This window comes from Vulpes vulpes, chromosome 1 (genome assembly GCF_048418805.1).
Source record: "Vulpes vulpes isolate BD-2025 chromosome 1, VulVul3, whole genome shotgun sequence".
NCBI lineage: Eukaryota > Metazoa > Chordata > Mammalia > Carnivora > Canidae > Vulpes > Vulpes vulpes.
The window spans coordinates 131,394,864-131,417,577 of record NC_132780.1 but is presented as its reverse complement, the minus strand read 5'-3'; the positions used below and the strand labels follow the sequence as shown (position 1 = coordinate 131,417,577).

General features: G+C 44.1%; 1 protein-coding gene across 1 annotated transcript; it reads left to right on the top strand.

The window, feature by feature from the left end:
* Positions 1 to 1,615: 1,615 nt before the first annotated feature.
* On the top strand, positions 1,616 to 6,264 carry LOC112914199 (HLA class II histocompatibility antigen, DO alpha chain). Its single transcript, XM_025991201.2, has 5 exons — positions 1,616 to 1,744; positions 2,924 to 3,172; positions 3,602 to 3,883; positions 3,982 to 4,117; positions 4,349 to 6,264. Exons 1-5 carry the CDS (start codon positions 1,663 to 1,665, stop codon positions 4,350 to 4,352), a joined length of 753 nt encoding a protein of 250 aa, XP_025846986.2. The 5' UTR covers positions 1,616 to 1,662; the 3' UTR covers positions 4,353 to 6,264.
* Positions 6,265 to 22,714: the final 16,450 nt, after the last annotated feature.

Genomic DNA, 22,714 nt, shown 5'->3' with positions numbered 1-22,714 from the left:
AATAACCCGCCCTTTTTTTTTAGATGATGAAGCCTAAGGAAAAAAAAACCCAACAACAACAAATGGAAAGATTGAAATAAATACAATATTAGAAACAGGTTCAAATATGTTAATAATCACAATAAATAGAGCAGGGATGGGGCAAAGATAGTGCCTGCCGTGCGCTCCCCAACCACTACATCTTCCTGAACGCACCGCTAAAATACATTTTTCCCAGCCCTGCCCAGGGGCAGGGTCATTGTTTAATTCCTGCCAATGGAATGTGAGTAGAAATGGCATGTGGTGTGTGGTCGAAAGCTGCAAGATCTTCTTCAGATCCTTCTGGAGGTTCTCTCTAGCCTGCAAAGCAGGAGGCATGGTTCTTTTCCAGTGTGGTGGTCCTCACCTAGGGAGCGTGTTACTAAGGCAGGTCTCTCAGCCCTACCCTTGAAAAGGCTACTTTAACTCAGGTCAGGATGGAACCCAGGAATCCGTATCTTTTAAAACTTATTTTACTTTTTGAGAAAGAGAGAGAGAAAGAGAGAAGGGGGAGGGGCAGAAGGAAAGAGAGAAAGAGAATCCTGAGCAGGCTCTACAGTGCGACTCGGGGCCCCATCTCACGACCCTGAGATCATGACCTGAGCCCAAATCAAGAGTTAGATACTTAACCATCTGAGCCACCCAGGCGCCCCAGGAATCTACATTTTTAACCAATTCTCCAGGTGATTCTCCTCTGTAGCTGGGTTTGGAACCATAGACTCAGATGATATCTTAGTTCCCTTCCAAGCGGAAAATCATTTATTTCCTGATCTTTCAGAAACTGCCTTCAGGTATTTGGTTAGACTTTTCCTTATCTGGAGAGATGGTTAGCTTTATATATAGTTTTCATATTAGAACAAATCCTGCCTCCCGCCTCCCATTGGCTGAAGAGGGAAAGGAGTTGCTGTTGCTGGGGGAGGGAGGGGGGCTGGGGCTTCATGCTGGCAGCATGAAGGAGGGTGCCCAGGAGACCTGGAGGGACAAATGGAGGTTATCCAGCACCCTCTGCGCCCCCTAGAACAGTCCATTGAGGCTTCTTACAGTTCTCCTTACTCTAAACATCTCTGACAATTACACTTTTTTTTTCACACCATGAAATAAAGTAATATTTTCCAAAACGATTTAAAGGTTTAAAGGATTTTAATCCTACTGTGTATCCAACATCTCCTTTTCAAAGTTCCTGAGTACAGTTTATATTATTATTTTTTTGCCTCCAAATGTGTCTGCAGAAACTTAGAGGGAGACTGGGATTCTCTACACCACAGATCACAGAGCAAGATAGAGGCTTTGTTTGAGCTCAGCTGTGTAGTTCTCTGATGGCCTTTTCTCTTCCTTTGGTGGGTCTCTTCTTAGAGTTTGTAGTAATGGTTGATTAAAGCTCTGCCATCTCCCAAACAGAAGCTTCCTTTTGACTCTTCTGTGGACCAGGCCTCCGTGGTGCGATGAGGGCCCAGTGCATTCTTCCACCTTCCACCTAGGCTCCTTACTTCTTCACCCAACAACAGCCACTTTAACTCAAGGAGTGTCTCTGATTGGTTGAATACAGCAGGGGTCTTCCCCATCCTAGAGTGTTTCCTTCCTCTTTTCTTTACCTTCTGCAGCAGCCCCACTCTGAGAGACTTACTTGGTTAAAGCACCAGGGCAATGGTCCTCAGTAGGGGGCTGGTCCTGGGACTCTACACCTTGATGAGCCTCCTGAGCCTCCATGAAACTGGGGCCATCGAGGGTGAGTACTGAGGGGGATCGGCTGAGGAAAGGAAATTTAGGTTCTACGAGAGACAGTATAGAAAGAACATAGATTGTTCTCCTTCTCTGGCTTATGGGCAACTTCCTTTACCGAGAGATCCCCAATCTCTCTCACCTCTATCATGTTCATCGCAGACCTAAACATACAGGTGCAGCTCAGTGCAGCCATGCCAGTTGCAGGTTCAGGTGCCTCCCCAGCTCCTTCTTTCTGAGACCCAAACCTCCATTCTCCTTCCGCCAAGCACAGTGACTTTTCTGTCACTTCCTGACTTGGAGTGTGCCCATTCAGGTCCAGTTTTACTGCAATATTTATCGCCATGTGGATAGTCAACTGTTTATCCTGCTCTAGACCTGAGCTCCTTGAGTGAGGGATCCACAGCTGGTTCATCTGTATTTCCCTGGGGCCTGGCATCATGCTGGGCACATAGTAGTCCCTCGATGACTGTTAAATGTATAACTGCATAGATTTCTAGAGATCCCTTACTGATTAAAATCTAACCCAAATTTCCAGAGAACTAAGCCTCAGTTATGGAAAGAGACACCTTTGATCATAATCTCTTGAAGTGGAAGACCTGGGGCATAAACCTAACTTGAACTTTGGACTCCTTGTCCAGTGCTCTCTGCAATACCCTAGGCTGCTTTTTCCTGTCTGTTTGATCTCTGTCACAAATCTTAATTCTTACTTCTGCCAGCCATCACCTATTCTCCCCTCCTGCCCACATATACTGCATCTCTGTGCCCAAGGCTCTACTTATGCTCCCATCCTTAATCATTTTCCCTCATCCCACTCCCTCATACCACTCATCTCACACACAGGACCTCATAGCACAACTAGAGCTGATGATCATGGCTACCATTTGACTTTGAATCCCAAGCATGATTTGAGGCAGCCTCTCTTCTTCCCAACCTGGTATGCTGGACTGCACTCGTGTCTCTCTGTTCCTGCCAGTGTGTTGGGCACATGCCCATGTCCCTCTGTCCTCTCCTTTCTATCCCCCCAGCAACACTTCCACTGTCAAAGGCCAGCTCAACAGCTCAACTTTGCCCTCATAGAGAACCCAGGATGGGATGTAGGCTCAGAAATTTAAAGTGTCACCTGCTTTAGATGAGATTGATACATTTTCTTTTCTGTCTCTGACCCTGAACTCACTCAATACAGCTGATCACATGGGCTCCTATGGACCAGCCTTCTACCAGTCCTATGGTTCCTCGGGTCAGTTTGCCCATGAATTTGATGGGGAACAGCTGTTCTCCGTGGAGCTGAAGAAGAGGGAGGCTGTGTGGCGTTTGCCTGAGTTTGGCAACTTGGCCCACTTTGACCCACAGAATGGGCTGGCCAGCATCGCGGTGATCAGAGCCCACCTGGATGTCTTGGTGGAACGCTCCAACCACACCAGAGCCATCAACGGTACCCACCTTTCCTCTCCTTGTTCCCTCTGCTACCCTGTGTTAGGCAAGGGAGGCCCAGAGAAGCTTCTTCCCACCTCACAGGCCTCCATCTGCTCCAGCACATCTCTCAGCCTCTGTGACTGTTGTAATCAGCCCCTTTCTTTTCCAGAAGGCTCTAGATCTTCCCAGACCCCTTCAGCACCCTCTTCCTTCTTGAGGACTGACCCTTCCACCTGGATGCCCTCTCAGGGACCTGTCAGATACAGGGGTTCCAGGTGCCCCCCTCTCAGCCTCTTCTCCCTCTGCACCCCTCCCACCTCAGCTGTTACATCCCAGAGCATTCCCTGCCTGTAAATGGCTAAATAGGAGGAAACATTACTTAATCCAAGTCTTAATGAAGCCCAGGTACAGGGATGAGCCTTTGGAATTCAAGGCCTCATTTTTCTAGTGCCTCCGAGGGTGGCTGTACTCCCCAAGTTTCGAGTGGAGCTGGGCCAGCCCAACGTCCTCATCTGCATTGTGGACAACATCTTCCCTCCTGTGATCAATATCACCTGGCTGCGCAATGGTCAAATAATCAGCGAGGGGGTAGCCCAGACCAGCTTCTATTCCCAGCCTGACCATCTGTTCCGCAAGTTCTGCTACTTGACCTTCGTGCCCTCTGCAGAAGACATGTATGACTGCAAGGTGGAGCACTGGGGTCTGGATGAGCCGCTTCTCAGGCACTGGGGTATGGAGCCCCTCCCCAGGTCACTTTCCACAGACCCATGTTTCCTTTGCTCTGGAATCCCTTCTCTGAACCCCCTGACCTTTCCTTTCTCCTCCAAGAGCCCCAGGTGCCTATCCCAGTGCCAGACACCATCGAGACTCTGATCTGTGCACTTGGCCTGGCTCTCGGCCTGGTGAGCTTCCTTGTGGGCACCATCTTCATCATCAGAGGCACGTGCTTGTCCAGCGGCCCCAGGTACAGAGGCCCCCAGGAGTCTGGGGGCAGGAGAGTGGGTGTCTCTGAACAGGATGGGGTGCAGGATCATTCTCTGGGGAGCAATGGGGCCAATGGGAAGGGTGAATAGACAAGTAGCAGGCAGGGAATAGAAGAGTAGAAGTGATGAGGGGGTGAGGTTTTGGGGAGGTGGGCAATCAGAGATAGGATCCCAGGATTGTGAGCTTGATTATATGCTTTTTACCACTTTAGGTAATGAGCCTTCCGAGAAAGGATTGTGGGAGATGCTCTATGGATTCCTTGCAAGTTTCTGACAGCCTTTGCGTACTCAGTGCCTCAGTCTACTAAGTACATCTCTATTGTGCTGACTTTGGATGGGATCAAACTCTGTGCTATAGGTCTCCTCTCTTAGACCTGGTACTCACTGCAGGACTGGTGGGGCAGCAGCTAGCTCCCCTTCCCACCCCCAACACATACACACACACACTCACACACTCACTCACACACACCTCTTTCTTGTTCTACCCAAAGCTCTGGTTAGTGGCAATAAATTTTTAAATGGTGTTTGTACTGTATCATTTCTACCAGATCTTTGCAAGTTCTTCCAGGGTGTGAGGGATGCTGGAAGAGGGTATTCCAGTTGATGACTCTTGAGCAGGACATTTCATATGGGGATAGGCAGCTATCCTCAGGCCAGTTCAGCTATGTCTTATTCTGTTTGAGTCTCTATGGTGTGTTAGTTATGAATGGGTCCTCTCACAAGGACTTCATGAAATTTACCTTCTGAATTCAGATTTCCCCCTAAAGGAGTTTTCAGGAGAGGAAATGTTCATGGGAATTCTACTCTTGTCCGGATTTACTCTGTAATGAAGAGAACTTTGGTATACAGCCATGATCTACAATGTCATCTCCTTTTCCTACATCCCCTAGAGTCCCACGCATGACAAAGAGAGGTCCAAGGCTTGGATATGATGATTACTTCCTTAACCTGGGGTCAGTCATACCAGTAGAAGAGCTGGTTTAGACAGAGTTCTGATCTTTCTTAGTGGTTTTCAAACTGGAATGTACAGGAGAATCACTTGGGAGCCTTTTTAAAAGTACAGGCTTCACCCAGATCTACTGAATTAGAATCTTGGAGGGTGAGGAGAGTGGTAGCAGTCTGCAATTTTAAACAAGCCCAGATGTTGCTGATGCAGCCATCCTGAACTTAGACTGTGATCTGATAACTGGGACCCACTGACATAGCCTGATGCTAAGAATGGATCCCTGAGTTCAGAGGTGGTCCAGGAAGGCTTTCTGGGAACCTGGGTCTTTTAGGGCATAGGAGTTGGGGAAGATACAAGTAAGTAGGGGCAAATTGGGTTTGGCATTGTGAGGTTTGGTCATAGAGAGGAAAGAAACTAAGAGATCATGAAGACACTGTAGATTTCCCAAGAGAGAGTAAGTTGAAAGGAATCAACGGCCAGAAGAAGACCCTGTTGGAAGGGGGGAGAGTGGTCCTAGTGAAGGCTTTGTTTGCCCGTAACAGAAACCCTCCTAAAATGATCACAGATATAAGCAGAGGATATTTACAATAAAGACCCAGGAGCGGTGCCCTGAACCCAAGGGTGGATTTTAGCCAAGCCTTATAGGCAACAGAACTCAGAACTGAAAAGCCCATAGACTCTGACCCATAGCCCATATCCTTTCTTGCTCTCTTTCTCTCTCTGGGCCATATGGCCTGTGTTGTCCCTCTGCCTGTTAGTCGCATTAGCCATATCTATTCTGTCTCTGTGGACTATCCTTTTCATCTAACATGTCCGCCCATAGCCACAGCACCTCAGTTCTACCCACCCAACAGCACTATCTCCCAGGGACAATTTTAAATTATTGGAAAAACAAATGAATGCCCAAACTTGGGGCAGGTGTCCATCTGAGTCCAATGTACCATGGCCAGAGGCAGAAGATCTAAGGTACAAACCCCTCTGAGGAGAGGGGTTGTTGGATCATTTCTCAAAAGAAAGAAGAATGTGTTGGTTCTCAGAAGACGCCTCACATATGTTTGACCCCAACATGCCTTGATCTCTCTGATCTTTTGCTTAAAAGTTAATTTGATCATCCTTGGAAAAGATGTTTCTCTGATCACTGTTCGAATGTTTAATAAGGTCATTAAAAGTGTTTTATTTTGACCAGAAGTCTACTTTTTTGCTTTGCATGTATTACACAGAAGTCATTGGAACTTCAGGGGACAATTCCAAATCTTTTAAATTTAGTATCTGCCCTCATAAGCACATTTTTCTTCTAGTTTCAGAGTAAACAGTCTCACTTTAAAAATTGTCCTCCCACATTTTTTTTCTTTTCAAAATTTTACTTAAATTTTGGTAGTTAGGGAGAACCTGGGTGGCTCAGTGGTTGAGATCTGCCTTTGGCCCAGGTCATGATCCTGGGGTCCTGGGATCGAATCCTGCATCAGGCTCCCCACAGGAAGCCTGCTTCTCCCTCTGCCTATGTCTCTGCCTCTCTCTATGTCTCTCATGAATAAATAAATAAAATCTTAAAAAAATAATTTTTGTTAGTTAACATATAGTGTGATACTGGTTTTCGGAGTAGAATTCGGTGATTCATCACTTACATGCAACACCCTGTGCTCCTCACAACAAGTGCGCTCCCTAAATAAACCCATTATCCATCTAGCCCATCTGCTACCCATCTCCCTCCATCAACCCTCAGTTTGTTTTTTGTCATTAAGAGTCACTTGGGTATGCTTTGGCTCAGGTCACAATCCCGGGGTCCTGGGATTAAGTCCTGCATCAGGCTCCCTGCAGGGACTCCTCCCTCTGCCTATGTCTCTGCCTCTCTCTGTGTGTCTCTCATGAATAAATAAATAAAATCTTTTTTTAAAAAAGAGTCACTTATGGGGGTGCCTAGGTGGCTCAGTTGATTAAGCTCAGGTCATGATCTCAGGATCCTGAGATGAATCCCACTTCAGGCTTCCTTCTCAGCAGGGAGTCTGCTTCTCTCTCTGCTCCTCCCTTGCTCATGCTCTCACTCACTCACTCATTCAGGCAAACAAACAAATAAATAAATAAAATCTTAAAAAAAAAGTCACATATGGCTTATTTCCCTCTGTCCTTTTTTTCTTTCCACCTTTCCAGATGAACATATTCATCTGTTTTCTTTCTTAAACTCCACATTAGAGTGCGATCATATGGTATTTGTCTTTCTCTGACTGACTTATTTCACTTAGCATAATAGTCTCTAGCTCCATCCATGTTGTTGCAAATGGCAAGATTTTTGTTGGCCGAGTAATATTCCAGTGGCGTGTGTGTGTGTGTGTGTGTGTGTGTGTGTGTGTGTATACCACATCTTCTTTATCCATTCATCAGTTGATGGACATTTGACCTCTCTCCATAGTTTGGCTATTGTTGATAATGCTGCTATAAATATCAGGGTGCATACACCCCTTGAATTTGTATTTTTGTATCTTTTGGGTAAATACCTGGTAGTACAATTGCTGGATCCTAAGGTAGTTCTATTTTAATTTTTTGAGGAACCACCGCACTGTTTTCCAGAGTGACTTCACCAGTTTGTATTCCTACCAACAGTGTAAGAGGGTTCCCCTTTCTCCACATCCTTGCCAACATCTGTTGTTCTTCATGTTGATAATTTTAGCCATTCTGACACGTGTGAGGCGGTATCTCATCATAGTTTTGATTTTTATTTCCCTGATGAGTGATGTTGAGCATCTTTTCATGTGCCTGTTAGACATCTGGATGCCTTCTTTGGAAAAGTGTCTCTTCATGTCTTCTGCCCATTTCTTAACTGGATTATTTATTTTTGGGGTGTTGAGTTTGGTAAATCCTTAATGTATTTTGGACAGTCATCCTTTATCGGATATGTCATTTGCAAATATCTTCTCATATTCAGTGAGCTGCCTTTTAGTTTTGTTGATTTTTTGCTGTGCAGAAGCTTTTTATCTTGATGAAGTTCCAATTGTTCATTTTTTAGTTTGTTTCCCTTGCATCCAGAGACATGTCTAATAAGTTGCTATGGCCGAGGTCAAAGAGGTTGTTGCTGCCTGTGTTTTCCTGTAAGATTTTGATGGTTTCCTGTTACATATTTAGGTCTTTCAACCATTTTGAATTTATTTTTGTGTATGGTGTGAGAATGTGGTCCAGTTTGCTTCTTCTCAGTGTTGCTGTCTACTTTTCCCAACAGCATTTGTTGAAGAGACTGTCTTTCTTCCATTGGCTGTTCTTTCCTGCTTTGTCAAAGATTAGTTGACCATAGAGTTGTGGGTCTATTTCTGGGTTATTTATCCTGTTCCATTGATTTATGTGTCTGTGTTTTGTTCCATTGATTTATACTGTCTTGATGACTATGGCTTTGTGATATATCTTGAAATTCAGAATCATGATGTCTCCAGTTTTGTTTTTATTTTTCAGAATTGCTTTGGCTATTTGGGATCCTTTTTGGTTCCATACAGATTTTGGAATTGTTTGTTCTAGCTCTGTGGAAAATGCTGGTGGTCCTTCTATATTCCTGATCTGATCCTTTTCTGCATCTCTCAGAATAGACATTCAATAGATAACTCTTATTCTGTATTTTCAAACTCTCCCTCTTTGCAGGGTTCTCTCTACAGATGATGTATCATGTCTCTCATATATTGAGAACATTAAATCTCCTCCTTGTTGTATAACCCACCCCCCGCCTCCAACATTGCAAGTTCCTCCCATTCTCTCTGAATGAGTCTTCTGGGTGGGCTGCCTCCAGATCCCTTCTGCTGATCCTCTCTCTCTCTTTCTTTCTCCCCCACAATTCCCTGTTCAGCTGTGTAGCATACTGTGCACATACATTGTATCTTCTAATCCCCAATAATCCCATCTGGTAGATTCTAATATTATTCCATTTTTAAATAAGAGGAAATTGAGGCCTGAACAAATTCAGTAACTTGTCCAAAGCAACACAACTCTAAGTGTCAAAGCAGGGACTAGAATCCAAGTCTGTTTGACTCCAAAGCCCATGCCCTTAATATTCTAACATATTCTAGGTTTAATGTGGATAAATGACCCACTGCATGGACCAGGAGGTGCAGAGAAGACATAGACATCCTCAGAATTTTCAGAAGACTAGAGCTGAATGCAGTTATTCATTTTGGATAATTCCTAATATTAGGAATGTCTACGCAGTGTTCCAAAGGAAGCTTGAGAAAATACTCATAGCTCTAATTTGTGTTTAATAAAACAGGTCCATTGTAGTCAAGTGAATTACTGCATCTTTGATTCATTTATGCATCAATCCATCCGATCAGATGCTAAGTGACTCTTGTTGCTTTAGGTGTAGGATTGACGGCAGGAGTGAAAAAGCCAGACACAGTCTCTTACCTCCAAAAGCTTATACTCAGTGAAGGAAACATACAGACCACCAGCGAAAAGGATATTTAATGAGAAATATGAGGCCTGGAAATTGTGATGAGTTCTACAAATAAAATTAAACGGAATAAAGGGTCTGATAGAGTGACTGAAGGAGAGGGCTGAAGTCCTACTTTAGGAGGTGACGCCAGGACAGAAATGTTATTTCCGAAGACTGACAAGCAGAGATCTGAGGAATGAGTGTTTCAGTAAGAAAGAAGCACCGCATAAGGGCAGAATAAACACCCAGGAGGAGAGAAAATAATGTTACTTTACCCAGAACTTTGTTTCTTTTTCACATGCCTGCAGTTTTGTTCTTCCTAACTAAATGCATTAGTCATCTCCTTACTATTCTTTCCTTTTTTTCCCCCTTTTTACCTTTGATTCCTTTTACTCATTTCTCCCTCACTCACCCCCCCCCCACTACTGCCTCTGACAACCACCAGTCTGTTCCTCGTATTTATGAGGTATTTTTTAGATCCCACACATAAATGAAATCCTATGGTATTTGTCCTTCTCTGACTTATTTCACATCACATAATGCCCTAGAGACCCATCCGTGTTGTTGCAAAGGGCAGGATTTTGATCTTCTTTTTTTACAGCTACATAATTTCCTTGTATATGTACCACAGTTTATCGTTCCATTCATCCATTGATGAACACTCAGGTCATTTCCATATCTTTGCTACTATCAACAGTGCTGCAATGAATATTGGGGTGCACATATCTTTTCGTATGAGTGCCTTCATTTTCCTCAGATAAGACGGAAAATTGTAATTTTTAACAAAGTTATGTCATACTTATAGTTTATTTCCTGCAAATTCCTTCTTTTATTAAAAGGTTTTATTTATTTATACATGAGAGACACACAGAAAGAGGCAGAGACACAGGCAGAGGGAGAAGCACCCTCCCTGCGGGAAACCCGATGTGGGACTCATTCCCAGTACCCCGGGATCATGACCTGAGCCAAAGGCAGACACTCAATTGCTGAGCCACCCAGGTTCCCCTGGGAGCTGATGGATGAAGATCAAGATCTGCTGGGCTTGGAAGTGGAATGTCTTCATTATTTCCTGCTCCCACAGTCCTCTCTGGAACCTGCATAATGACAGCAGCCTTCGGAACTCCTTATTCCAGGGCAGCATTTGGTGGTGCTACCTTTAATTTTTCTGGGACCCTCACTTGTTAACTAATATGTTCGCTGTATTCCATTTTAGACTGAATTACACCAATTTCTGCCATGTCGGCACCAGTGGGAGAAGGAAATGCTGCCCACTCACTAAACGTGGACCGGCTACTGCTTGCTATCTGACACTTATTCTGCATCTGTGCTTCACATGAAGTGCTTTAGCTTGCTTCGATGTGCCTGTGCTGGACTTAGAGCCACTTTTGTTCCTCCAGGTCTGCTGGACAGTCCCTGGGGAGGGCCACTGGCCACCTGCTCCCTGGGAGTGTGGCTGCACTGAGGTGTCTGGGCCATCATCACACACACAGCTTAAAGAGTCAAATATTTCTACAAGATTTTCCCAAAACATCTAGTCTCCAGCCCCTGCTCCTACCATATCCTCCCTGCCAAGAAGTGATAACTTTCAACTGTTTTTTTCAAAAAAAAAAATTTATTTATTTACTTACGAGAGAGAGAGAGAGAGAGAGAGAGAGAGAGAGAGAATGAGTGGGGTGGGGAGGAGCAAAGGGAGAAGCAGAGGGGAGCCTGACATGGGGCTCGAACCCAAGGCCCTGGGATCATGACCTGAGCCAAAAGCAGAGGCTTAACCGACTGAGCCACCTAGACACCCCAACTTTCAACTGTTTTCGATCGATTCTGTTGGTATTACCTCCTGTCTCTAAATAATGTGTTTGTGTTGCTACATCTTGATTTTTCAGCCTTAGGCTTTCTCTCTTTGCCTCACACTGTGGAAGATGAGGATTTTCATCCTCATACCACACACATGTCCTCTTCTGGTGCTGTCATCCCTTAGTACAATTAGTTAGATGGTCGCTCTGGCTAGGTCAGTGTTCAGTGTTTATATTACTGTGACCATGTAAAAGTTATTTGCAGCCAAACCACAGAGTAAGCCAGGCTCTTCCTTCCCTAAACAGCTTTTGTCTTCCCTGGAGTGAATAATTATCCTGTTTTCTCTTTGCTTGGCTTTGTTTGTACTTATTATTAATGAATGACAAATTTCCTTACAACACAATCAGCCCATTTTATTGCCAGATAAAACTGTCCCACCACCTTCCGTCTGCTCCATTCTTAACCAGCTGCCTTCAGTGACATGGCTGTCATCCTGGGATCACCCTTCACCATCCTTGGCAGGATTTACCTGTCCTGTGTGCGGCAGCTTCTGTTTCCTAAATCCAGTAATTACCCTTTTGTGGTCTAATGCTTTATTTTGCAGAGGTACATCCTCTTTTAGCTCTCTGAGAAAGAGTGCATAAAAGGCACATTTTTATGTTTTATGTGTCAGAAAATTGATTTATTCTACTCTGACACTTGAATGAGACAAGTTGGGCATACAATCAAGATTTAAAATCATTTCTATCAGAATTTATTTTTTAAAAGATTTTATTTATTTATTCATGAGAGACACAGAGGGAGGGGGGTGGGCCGAGACACAGGCAGCAGGAGAAGCAGGCTCCATGCAGGGAGCCTGACGTGGGACTCGATCCCGGGTCTCCAGGATCACACCCCAGGCTGAAGGTGGCGCTAAATTGCTTCCCTATAAGTCTTTTAGCTTCCAGTATTATTACTGAGAAGCCAAAAGATATTTGGAGTCCTGAAACTTGTATGTGATCTGTTGTTTTTTCTTTCTGGAAGCTTTTAGGCTATTTTCTTTTTCTCTTCCTCCAGCTTTAAATTCTTATGGGGTGAAGAAGATCCTTCTCAAATTGTCCCCAATCTACTTTTTAACATTATTCCTAGTAGCTCCCCTGAAAACAGCCACTGCTAAGTCACACCAAACTCTCAAGATATGTTTATACCTCCTGCTTTTGCGCATACTGTTCTCTGCTTGGACCTGCCTGCCTCTGCCAACCAAACATTTTACCTGTCCTCCCCGGAGTCCAAATTCAATGCCACCTCTGTGAAACCTTCCTAATCCCAGGCCACAATATTTTGCCCATTTTCTCACTAGGATCTATGACATTCTGCCATATGTCAGAGTTAGCTGCGTGTGTGCGTGTGTGCGTCTTCCTTTGCTGCTCTTTTATCACAAGGCAAGGCTGTGTTTCATCTTTCCAACACCTAACCTCTTATCTGGAACATACTGGGCATTAACACATTTGTAGAATTCTACTGAATTCCATTTTATTTTTTGCAGATTTGGCCTATTCCCACTGTTCTGCAGCTTTTTTTTTTTTTTTTTTTTTAAGATTCTGTTTATTTATTCATGAGAGATGCAGAGAGAGAGGCAGAGACACAGGCAGAGGGAGAAGCAGGCTCCCCGCGGGGAGCACGATGCAGGACTGGCTGGGACCCTGGGATCACGGCCTGAGCCAAAGGGCAGACGCTCAACCACTAAGCCAGCCAGGCGCCCCCTCTTTCATGGTTTTTCAAAGGCACTGACACAGCGCTGCGGCATTAGACAAGCTCCCTGTCTTCCTACATCTGTTCAGACTGGCGCTCTCTAGGATGCCTGGGCCTTAGCTTGCATAGATAGTCCTTTTGGAGTGGCAGCTTGCCGTTCTGCATCAGGCAGGGGGCAGGGGAAGTTTTGGTGAGGAGTGAGCCCAAGTGCTTTGGAGCATGACTGCACAAATGCACCAGATGGACACCCTTTCTTTTCCCTAGAGTCCTCCCTATCTGCTTTGGGTGCCGCAGGGTAACGGGGCTCTCGCGGGACCCACAGGCCACTGTGCCTTCCACAGTTTAGGAGTATCTACCCTCTCTGCCTTGCCTCCCTGCCTCTCAAAGGCATTCCTCTCTCTATCTCCCTAGTATAATGTCTGAGACGCCTGGCGTTATGTCCAGTGTGCTCCAGGCTTTGGGAAATTCAATGCCAGAAGAGGAGAGGTCTTGGAGGTGACATTTGCCATCGCCCTATATCACAGACTTCAGTACAGAGAAAGAAAAAAGAAAAGAAAAGCAGTATTCCGCCACCATGTATTACTTACATGTATTTCTTACAATCAACTTGCAAAGTTAGAATAATTATACCCATTTTTTACAGGCAGTATTCCGCCGCCATGTATTACTTACATGTATTTCTTACAATCAACTTGCAAAGTTAGAATAATTATACCCATTTTTTACAGGCAGTATTCCGCCGCCATGTATTACTTACATGTATTTCTTACAATCAACTTGCAAAGTTAGAATAATTATACCCATTTTTTACAGGGGAGGAAGGAAACTGGGGTTGAAATTATACAACTTGCCCCAAGGTCAGACATCTAAAAGGTGGCCTGGAAGGTCTGTGTGATGCAGGAGCCCAAATTCCTTCTACTGAACCATCACTACTCACGAGCTAGTGGAAGCTAGCCTGTAATTAAAATGTGGCTGCTGTTATTAACGCTATTGCTTTTATTATCATGATCGTCCCTCATTCATTTATTTTTTATTTTTTTTTCATCCTTCATTTATTAGGCACTGTTAGTGTGCCAAGCACTATTCTGAAGACCTGACATTTGTCCGATCCATTAGTCTGTATGCTCACTGTGAAATATACCCAGTGTTTCTTAAACTGTTCCATGAAATTCAAGTATTCCAAAGAATGCTAAAAACTGAATTAAAAATAAATAGACACAAGTAATATTTTTCTTCTAAATTATACTTTAGGGGCACCCGGGTGTCTGAGTCAGGCAGCTGACTCTTGGGTTTGGCTCTGGTCATGATCTCAGAGTCATGGGATCAGGCCCCAAATCAGTCTCCAAATTCAGTGGGGAGTCTGCTTCAGGATTCTCTCTCTCTCTCTCTCTCCCCCTCTCCTTCCGCCCCTCCCCTCTCTCATGTGTGCACCTTTCTCTCTCTCAAATAAATAAATCCTTAAAAAATAAAAATATACTTTAATACGTATAAGGAAATGTCAAACATGTAGACTTTATCTGCCTTTTAAGACTGATATGTCATTTTTTGTAAGTGAAAGATTGGTAACAATATCTAGTAAGAGTGGAATAGTTGAAAAAGCTATGGTATTTCCACACAGTGGAAGTACTTCCATACCATTGCTCTGAAGATGTTGGCAGAACAAGGAAGATCTCTTTGCTCCTGTGGAGGAATCTCTAGGATGTATGCAACATACAAAAGAATTATATATAGTATGTGCTACCTTTGGGGTAAGAAAGAAGGGAGATATATATTTTCAAAAAGCCATACTAGAAGGATAAAACCAGAAATTGGTAAAAATGAAGTTGGGAGAATAAGAATTGAAGGAATGGGTTTGAGAAAACAGGGATAAAAATGAATATTGACTTTTGAAACATATAAAGGCTTTACAATTTTTAAAAATATTTTATTTATTTATTCATGAGAGACAGAGAGAGTGTGTGAGAGAGAGACAGACAGACAGAGACACAGGCAGAGGGAGAAGCAGGCTCCATGCAGGGAGCCCAATGTGGGACTTGATCACGCCCTGGGCCAAAGGTGGCGCTAAACCGCTGAGCCACCCCAGCTGCCCTGCTTTACAATTTTTTTTTTAAGATTTTATTTATTTATTCATGAGAGACACACACAGAGAGAGAGGCAGAGACACAGGCAGTGGGAGAAGCAGGCCCCATGCAGGGACCCCGATGTGGGACTCTATCCCAGGTCTCCAGAATCACGACCAGGGCTGAAGGCGGTGCGCTAAACCACTGAGCCATCTGGGCTTCCCTGCTTTACAATTTTTATAAACATTTAAAAAACCCTAAAATTTAAAACTAACAGAAACAAGTAAACTACACCAAGAAGAGAGTTTAACTAATATTAGAAGACAGTACTGTATATTCTTAGTGGAATATATGCTAAGGACAAAAAGAACTACCAAAAACCTTGAATGTCATTGAGTAGTTTCACTGTTAATAATAATATTGCATTGGGATGCCTGGGTGGCTCAGTGGTTCAGCATCTGCCTTTGGCTCAGGTCATGATCCTGGGATCTGGATCGAGGCCCACATCAGGTTCCCTGCATGGAGCCTGCTTCTCCTTCTGCCTGTGTCTCTGCCTCTCTCTGTGTGTCTCTCATGAATAAATAAATAAAATCTTTAAAAAAATTAATATTGTTTATTATTTTGAAATTATATTATGTATATTAACCAATCAGTAATTACTAGTGTAATGTAATTAGGAACCAAGATTTTTTTTTTTTAGGAACTGAGACTTTTTTTTTTTAAGATTTTATTTATTTATTCATGAGAGAATAAGAGAGAGAGGCAGAGACACAGGCAGAGGGAGAAGCAAGCTCCATGCAGGGAGCCCGATGCGGGACTTGATCCCGGGGCTCCAGGATCACGCCCTGGGCCGAATGTGGCACTAAACTGCTGAGCCACCCAGGCTGCCCAGGAACTGAGACTTTTTTTTTTTTTTTTTTTGGAACTGAGACTTTTAATGTCTTTTTACTTTTAAAGGGAAAAAAGTAGCTGAATTAAAACACTAATATTAAATTTTAATTAGAAATGAATTTAGGGGCGCCTGGGTGGCTCAGTCAGTTAAGTGTCTGCCTTTCGGCTCAGGTCATGATTCCAGGGTCCTGGGATGGGAGCCCCACAGTGGGCTCGCTGCTCACCAGGGGAGTCTACTTCTTCCTCTCCCTTTGCCCCTCCCCCTGCTCGTGCTCTTTAAAAAAAAAAAAAGGAGTCAATTTTAATTAATGATGTATAAATATGTGTATCTCCTAGTTCCAGTGGCTGAGAGAACCTGAAAGTGATACAGGATACCTCAGTAGCAAGGAGCATCCAAGTGCACAGATTATGGTTTCTAAATACCTAATAAAAGAAAATGGAGTTTTTTAGAGAAGTGACTGATTGCAGGTCTGGGTTAGGGAAAATACAAAGCAAACTTGTTTCAGCAAACAATGAAGTGTTCTAAGACTAATTAGGGGCATGTCAAAAGAGAAGAGCAGCCAGCTTGAAGAGGTTCCCCACTGGCCAGATTTGGGGGAATTTGAGCATCAAAAAATGACTATAATCAACTTAAACATGTTGAATATATGAAAGCCCACAAATCCCTAATAATAAGCAGAGAGAGATAAAACAAACAAGCAACAACAACACTTTTCTGTCACCACTGGATGTGACATTCTGTGTCCCATTAAAGAGCAGGAGGTTCCTGATAGGAATGGAGACTTCTTCGCCCCCATCACCATAACTTTTCAGCTTTTGTTGCCCTGGAGTTAGAGTTAAAAAAAAGCACACGTGAAAACTTAAAAAACCTTAAAAACTGGTTGTTTTTGTTTTCATCTTTTTTGAGAGAAAACCGTCTCCCTTTTGCAGCAACTCTGGGTGAGACGCAGAGACGAGGCAGGAGGATAGGTAATAACCATTTCTGAAGGAACTTTCAGAGGTGTCTCTACAACCTGCCTCCACGGAGAAAGCCAGTTCCAACACACACACCGCAGGGGCAGAGAAGGAGAAAGTAGTTATTGATTGGGCTCTGTTGCATTCTCATGGTCTCAGAAATCCTAACAGCAGCTGACTCTGAGGTCTGACAGTGGAACCGGTCGAAGAGTACTTTAGTTAACTCTTTCACACCAACACCTGGCAAAAATTCATATCCCTGGAGAATAAATGCCTTTTCTATTCCAACCTCAAATCAAACATTAGCTTAGCTGACAAAGTGTTAGCAATGTCCTTGTTTGGTAGATGCACATGAGGAATATTACGTATAAATGTTTGCTAGTTCCTCTCACTTGTACAAGGAGCTATTCTTATCCTGGCTGCCTTAGGTTGATGAGAGGCCTCACTGCAAGTGACAGGCCTGCCTGGTACCCCAGGGAGGAAGGGCTCCTGCACATAGGGCGGGGCATGAAGGGAGAAGGTGATTGATAGAACCCCAAGACCACATGGTACAGCACAAAGACACAGACTTTGGAATCAAAGATTCAGGCCCAGTTAATATACCTCTGTGAGCCTCTGCTTTCTCTTCTATGAAGAAGGCATAATAAAATTTAATGAGAAAGAATTCAATTTTGTGAGAATCAGATGAGTTATACAATAAAATAAGCATAGGGCCTGGAAAATAAAAAAATGCCTAGAGTATGTTACCTCTTACTATCTGCCTGCATGGCCAAAGTGATGATGTCTCCTATTCATGAGGTGACCATTTGTCCCAATTCGCCTGAGATTTCCCCATATTTATAACTAAAGCTAGTCAGCCCTGGACAAAACAGGGGTGGGTGGTGACCCTACATTCTCCCATGCTGCTTAGAATATCCTCTTTCCCCATCAGCAAATCCTGCATAATTAGTCACTGGAGCCAGTGACTTGATACTACGCTTGTCCATACCTCAGCACCCACACGCCTGCTAGCCCCGCGGGATGTGTGCTGAGGTGCCTGGGATGGATGCAAATGCCAAGAGGTAATTTAACCATCACTTATTTTTACATGTAAATTGTTTCCCTAGGCACTGGTTAAGGTTAAGTTTATAAAGAACAAGATACAATTCCTGCCTAACAAAGGACCTATAAGAGACATATAAGTAGAAGGGGCAAAATTGAGGAGGAAGTACTTAAGCGTGAACTGAAAAATTGAAGTTGTCTAATTGTTCATAGGGACATTCCTCCAAGGCTGCTGAGCAGAACAGCCATAACAGAGAGACCAATTTAAATCAGTGTTAGACATTCCCCCGCTGGAGTCTGGAAAGGGTATTGGTTGGGTGGGGAGGGCTTAGGGCATAGTTAGAAGCTCAATGAGGTCCTTGAAAGTGTGTGTATGTGTCATGGGGGATGGAAGTTCAGTCAGAAAGGTCTTTATAGTGGAGGTAACAAGTGGTTCTTGGAGATTATGCAGGATTTGCTGATGGGGAAAGAGGATATTCTAAGCAGCATGGGAGAATCTGGGAAGGCTTATCTTTTGCTCTGAGTTGAGTGCAGAGTTCAAGGAAGGGCAAATGAGAAATATCACTGTGTAGAAGCAACACAGGTTAGAGACCTGGCAAAGGAGTTTAAACCTGAAGAGTAATAATAAGCAACATGATCAGATTTCTGTCCTAAGAGATCTCTCTGGCAGCTAGCGCGGGGGATGGATAGTGGAAATGAGACTGGACAGAAGACTGGTGAGCAGGGAGTTGTGATAGTCCAGCCTGAGGGGCACATACTGATAGGAGAGAAGTGATGGAGGAAGGCTCCACACGCCTTGATGGGTGAACAGAGAAGGGGAGAGTGAGGGGTAGAAATCTGGACTGATCACCAGGCTCTGGCTCCAGTGACTAAGGGAATGGTGGTACATTAATAATCCTGGCTGTGCCACTTGTTTACTGTAGAACTGTTTCTGGATAGTTCTGTGTCCTCATCTATAAAAGTGTGCTGGGTACCTAAGTCCTAGAGTTCTTGGAAGGACTTGACGGCAAGGGCCCCTAGAAGTGTCCAGGACATTAGTGAGTTTTGTATGATTGCTTGTTCCATAAACAGGTAACTCACAGAGGCATCTATGTGGGAAAGGATGGGATCATTGTTGGACATGTGCTGAGTGCCAGGTGCTCCTGGGACATTGCTATTTGGCAGTTGAAAACAGACTTGGAACTTTGGAGCAAGGTCTGGACAGAGACAGATTGTATGGGTGGGAATTGCCTCCAGAAGAATGGGTAGAATTGATTAGAAATGTGCAAATAAGAAGAGGACCAAGGAAGGGAACATGAAGGATGACAACATCTCATGGAAGGTGGAGGTAGAGACTTTTGAGAAGCAAACTAAGAGAGGCTGCCTGAATAGTGAGAGAGCCAGGCGAAGCCACATGGGATGCCTCAGAGGCCGAGAGAGATAAAGACCTCTTGGTCATAAAAGTGAGGCTGATGTTTCAAAAGTTGAAGTACAGGGAAGTAAGAACTGAAAGATGAGAGGGTACGCACAATACTACCTGAAATATCCACGAGGTCTTGGGCACCATGCTCACCAGGTGGCGCCAAAGACCCTCTGGGACGCTCAACAAATGCCTGGAAATCCAGCACCCCCCACCCCAACCCCCCAGGGGCAGCCTTGCGGGGTTTCCTTCACTCTTGCCAGTCAGCCAGCTGGCATTCCTTTAGTTAACAAACTGTCAAACTTACAGGGCTGGAAAACTCTGGACTCCAAGGAATACGGAGCTATTCACAACTGCTCTTCCTGTGGTGTGTGGAGAATAGTCCCATGTGTTCTATCTCCTACAGTTTTCAAACTTACCTACTTTTCACCTCCATTGCTGCCTCTCCATTCCAAACCACCATCCTCATTTGTAGGAACTGCTTTCTAAACAATCAATCACTCTCCATCCCTTCTCGACACCCCACCAACTCAACATGATCCTTCTCACTGCAATTTTTTCAAAGGATGTGAGGACCCTACCAGCCTGTTGTACTGGAATTCCAGGGTAGTATTTCCTGTAGCCAGATTGCTGGATTTGAATCCCACCCCAGCACTGACCAGCTGTGTTGCAACTTTGGGGAGTTCCTTAGCCTGCCTGTGCCTCATTCATCTGTTGGAGATTAGATCTACTTCACAGGACTATAATGAAGACAAAATGAGAGCAGCCCTGGTGGCTCAGCGGTTTAGCGCTGCCTTCAGCCCAGGACGTGATCCTGGAGACCTGGGATCAAGTCCCACATCAGGCTCTGCATGGAGCCTGCTTCTCCCTCTGCCTGTGTCTCTGCGTCTCTCTGTGTCTCTCATAAATAAATAAACTCTTAAAAAAAAAAAAAGACAAAATGAGTTGTGCATACTGCTTGGCATAGTCAGTACTCAATTAAAATGTGAGCTGTGATTAAAGTCTTGGATAAAAATTCAAATTCTTATCATGGCTAACTGCTCTCCTTGGTCTAGTTCTGCCTTTCTGGTCTTACCTAGAAGCACTCACCCTTTCACTCCTGCTTCAGCACTGCCTGCATTCTGCAGTTTACCTCCACTATTTTTTCTGCAGGCCTCATTTGCTCCCCTTCCTCCTGGATATAGCCTAACACTTCACCCTTCTGAAATCTGTCAGAACAGATCTGATGAGAGATCTCAGAAGAACTAAGCTCAAAAATAAATAAATAAATAAACAAATAAATAAATCTATAAATCTAAGCTCATAAAAACCTTTACATGTGTGAGACTAGAAGTACACTTTTTCTTAAAAACTGTGATTACCTAATGTTGTCCTCCCACACACTATGGGTGCAGCAAGCCGTCTCATTTAGTGCTAGAGACCAGCTAGTGGGGTTTTGCAGAGCTTGAATTAAACTTAGGATCCAGTAAAGGGGAAAGAAACAAATATGTGAGATCCTGGGAGACATCAGTTCAGTTCCCTACCACCATTCCCATCCCCTACCCAACTCTACCAGTTCCTCTCACTGCTCAGGAACACCTCTCTCAAGGTGATTTTGGGCCAGACCAGGAGAATAACTCCAATCAAGATAGTTCTGAGAGCAAGGTTGGCAGAGGTGGAGACTGGGATCCACACATTGGCATACTCTAATAAGCAGGAAGTGTCTGGGAAGACCAATTCATGCCTTTATCTTGGAGACCATCAGCACCATATACGGATCGTGTTAAGAGTTCAACTTTGACAGAGCAAGCTTCTTGAGGGCAGGGCTTGTGCTCTAATTTTCAACCCCATGCTCGACTTGGCAGAGCTTAGCCGTGTCTGGTCTATTGACCTGGTTGTTAAAAGGCAACCAAGGAACTCTGTAAAATGTGTTGACTGATTAAAAAAGCTCCCACAGGAGACATTAGAGCAAATGGCCTAAGAGTCAGGCAGTGGAACCCATGATTTCAAGAGCTGGGAAGAACATGGGAGGGATACCCACAGGACTCTACATTTGTGTCCTGTTAGGCTACAGATTGATTACTTTGGAAGACAGGAATTTGAACCAAGCTACCACCCTGCCTCTTCAAAACTATTACCATGCCTAAAGTGTATGGGATAAAGCTGGGGCTTGGACCAGCAAAAATTCAACTGAGGGGAGAAAAGTAAATCAAAGGACAGATTTACCAAACTATGGGTCAGAGACCACAGCAAGGATTCTACCAAAAAACTTTGAGTCTCAGGAAATCCATGTACACTTGAAAATGGCCTGATATGGCAGAGTAGGAAGTCTAACACAGGTCTGGAAACTCTTTCCATCTCAAGTGGTTCTGCAGTCAAGGGGATGAGCCAATCTGCCCATTCTGACAGCACTTGTTCCCAGTTCAGGTTATACTTCTACTAAGGAGCTGCCAAAGACATCAGAAACTCCCATTTTGATAGTTGAAATTCACTTTCCCAGACTAGTCTTAAGAGTACACGAATGCAAAGCGACACCGCCATACTACCTTAAGATTCTGCAGCTAGCCTCCACCCTCAACTAATCCAACTCACTTTGCATTCTTTTTGAAATGAGATATAATCCTGGACATATTATATACATGCCTGTAACAAATCATGTTACTTTTTAGATTTTATTCCACCCCCACAACAAATTCTATTAAAAGTATGCCAAGTTTTTTTTTTTTTTTTTTAAATTAAAGATTTCACTTTAGAGAGTAAGAGAACTAGCAGGGGATAGAAGCAGGCTCCCCACGAGCAGGGATCGGATGCAGGGATTGATCCCAGGACCCCGGGATCATAACCTGGGCTGGTTAGATGCCTGAGCCACAAAAACACCCTCAATCTTTTCTATCATTTTTCAAGATCAGAGCTCAGAAGTTCCAAGATTCATTCTCTGAACTGTACAGTTAAGTTGGCCCAAAATCCCAACTGAGGGTTTCTTTGTCCCTTTTCAAGCTAAGGGCTTTCCAAAAACACTTCAGTGGTTCTCAACCCTGGTGAGACATTACCATCTCCTGAACTTTTGGGTAGTTATCGCCCAAGCCTCAACTTAGAATTCATAAAGACAGGGATCCCTGGGTGGCGCAGCAGTTTGGCGCCTGCCTTTGGCCCAGGGCGCGATCCTGGAGACCCGGGATCGAATCCCACATCAGGCTCCCGGTGCATGGAGCCTGCTTCTCCCTCTGCCTGTGTCTCTGCCTCTCTCTCTCTCTGTGACTATCATAAAAAAAAAAAAAATTCATAAAGACAGAAAGTTGAAATTACTGCAGTATTTTTAAAAAGCTTTACTGGAGCCCTAATACATGTGGTAAGGGTTAAGAATCCCTGCTACAGCCAATT

Bases quoted from the DNA above. Each gene is read 5' to 3' on its own strand.
- LOC112914199 (XM_025991201.2), top strand. From the start codon at position 1,663: ATGGTCCTCAGTAGGGGGCTGGTCCTGGGACTCTACACCTTGATGAGC. The intron at 1,745-2,923 runs GTGAGTACTGAG...CACTCAATACAG, and splicing joins TGAAACTGGGGCCATCGAGG to CTGATCACATGGGCTCCTAT. The intron at 3,173-3,601 runs GTACCCACCTTT...TCATTTTTCTAG, and splicing joins CCACACCAGAGCCATCAACG to TGCCTCCGAGGGTGGCTGTA.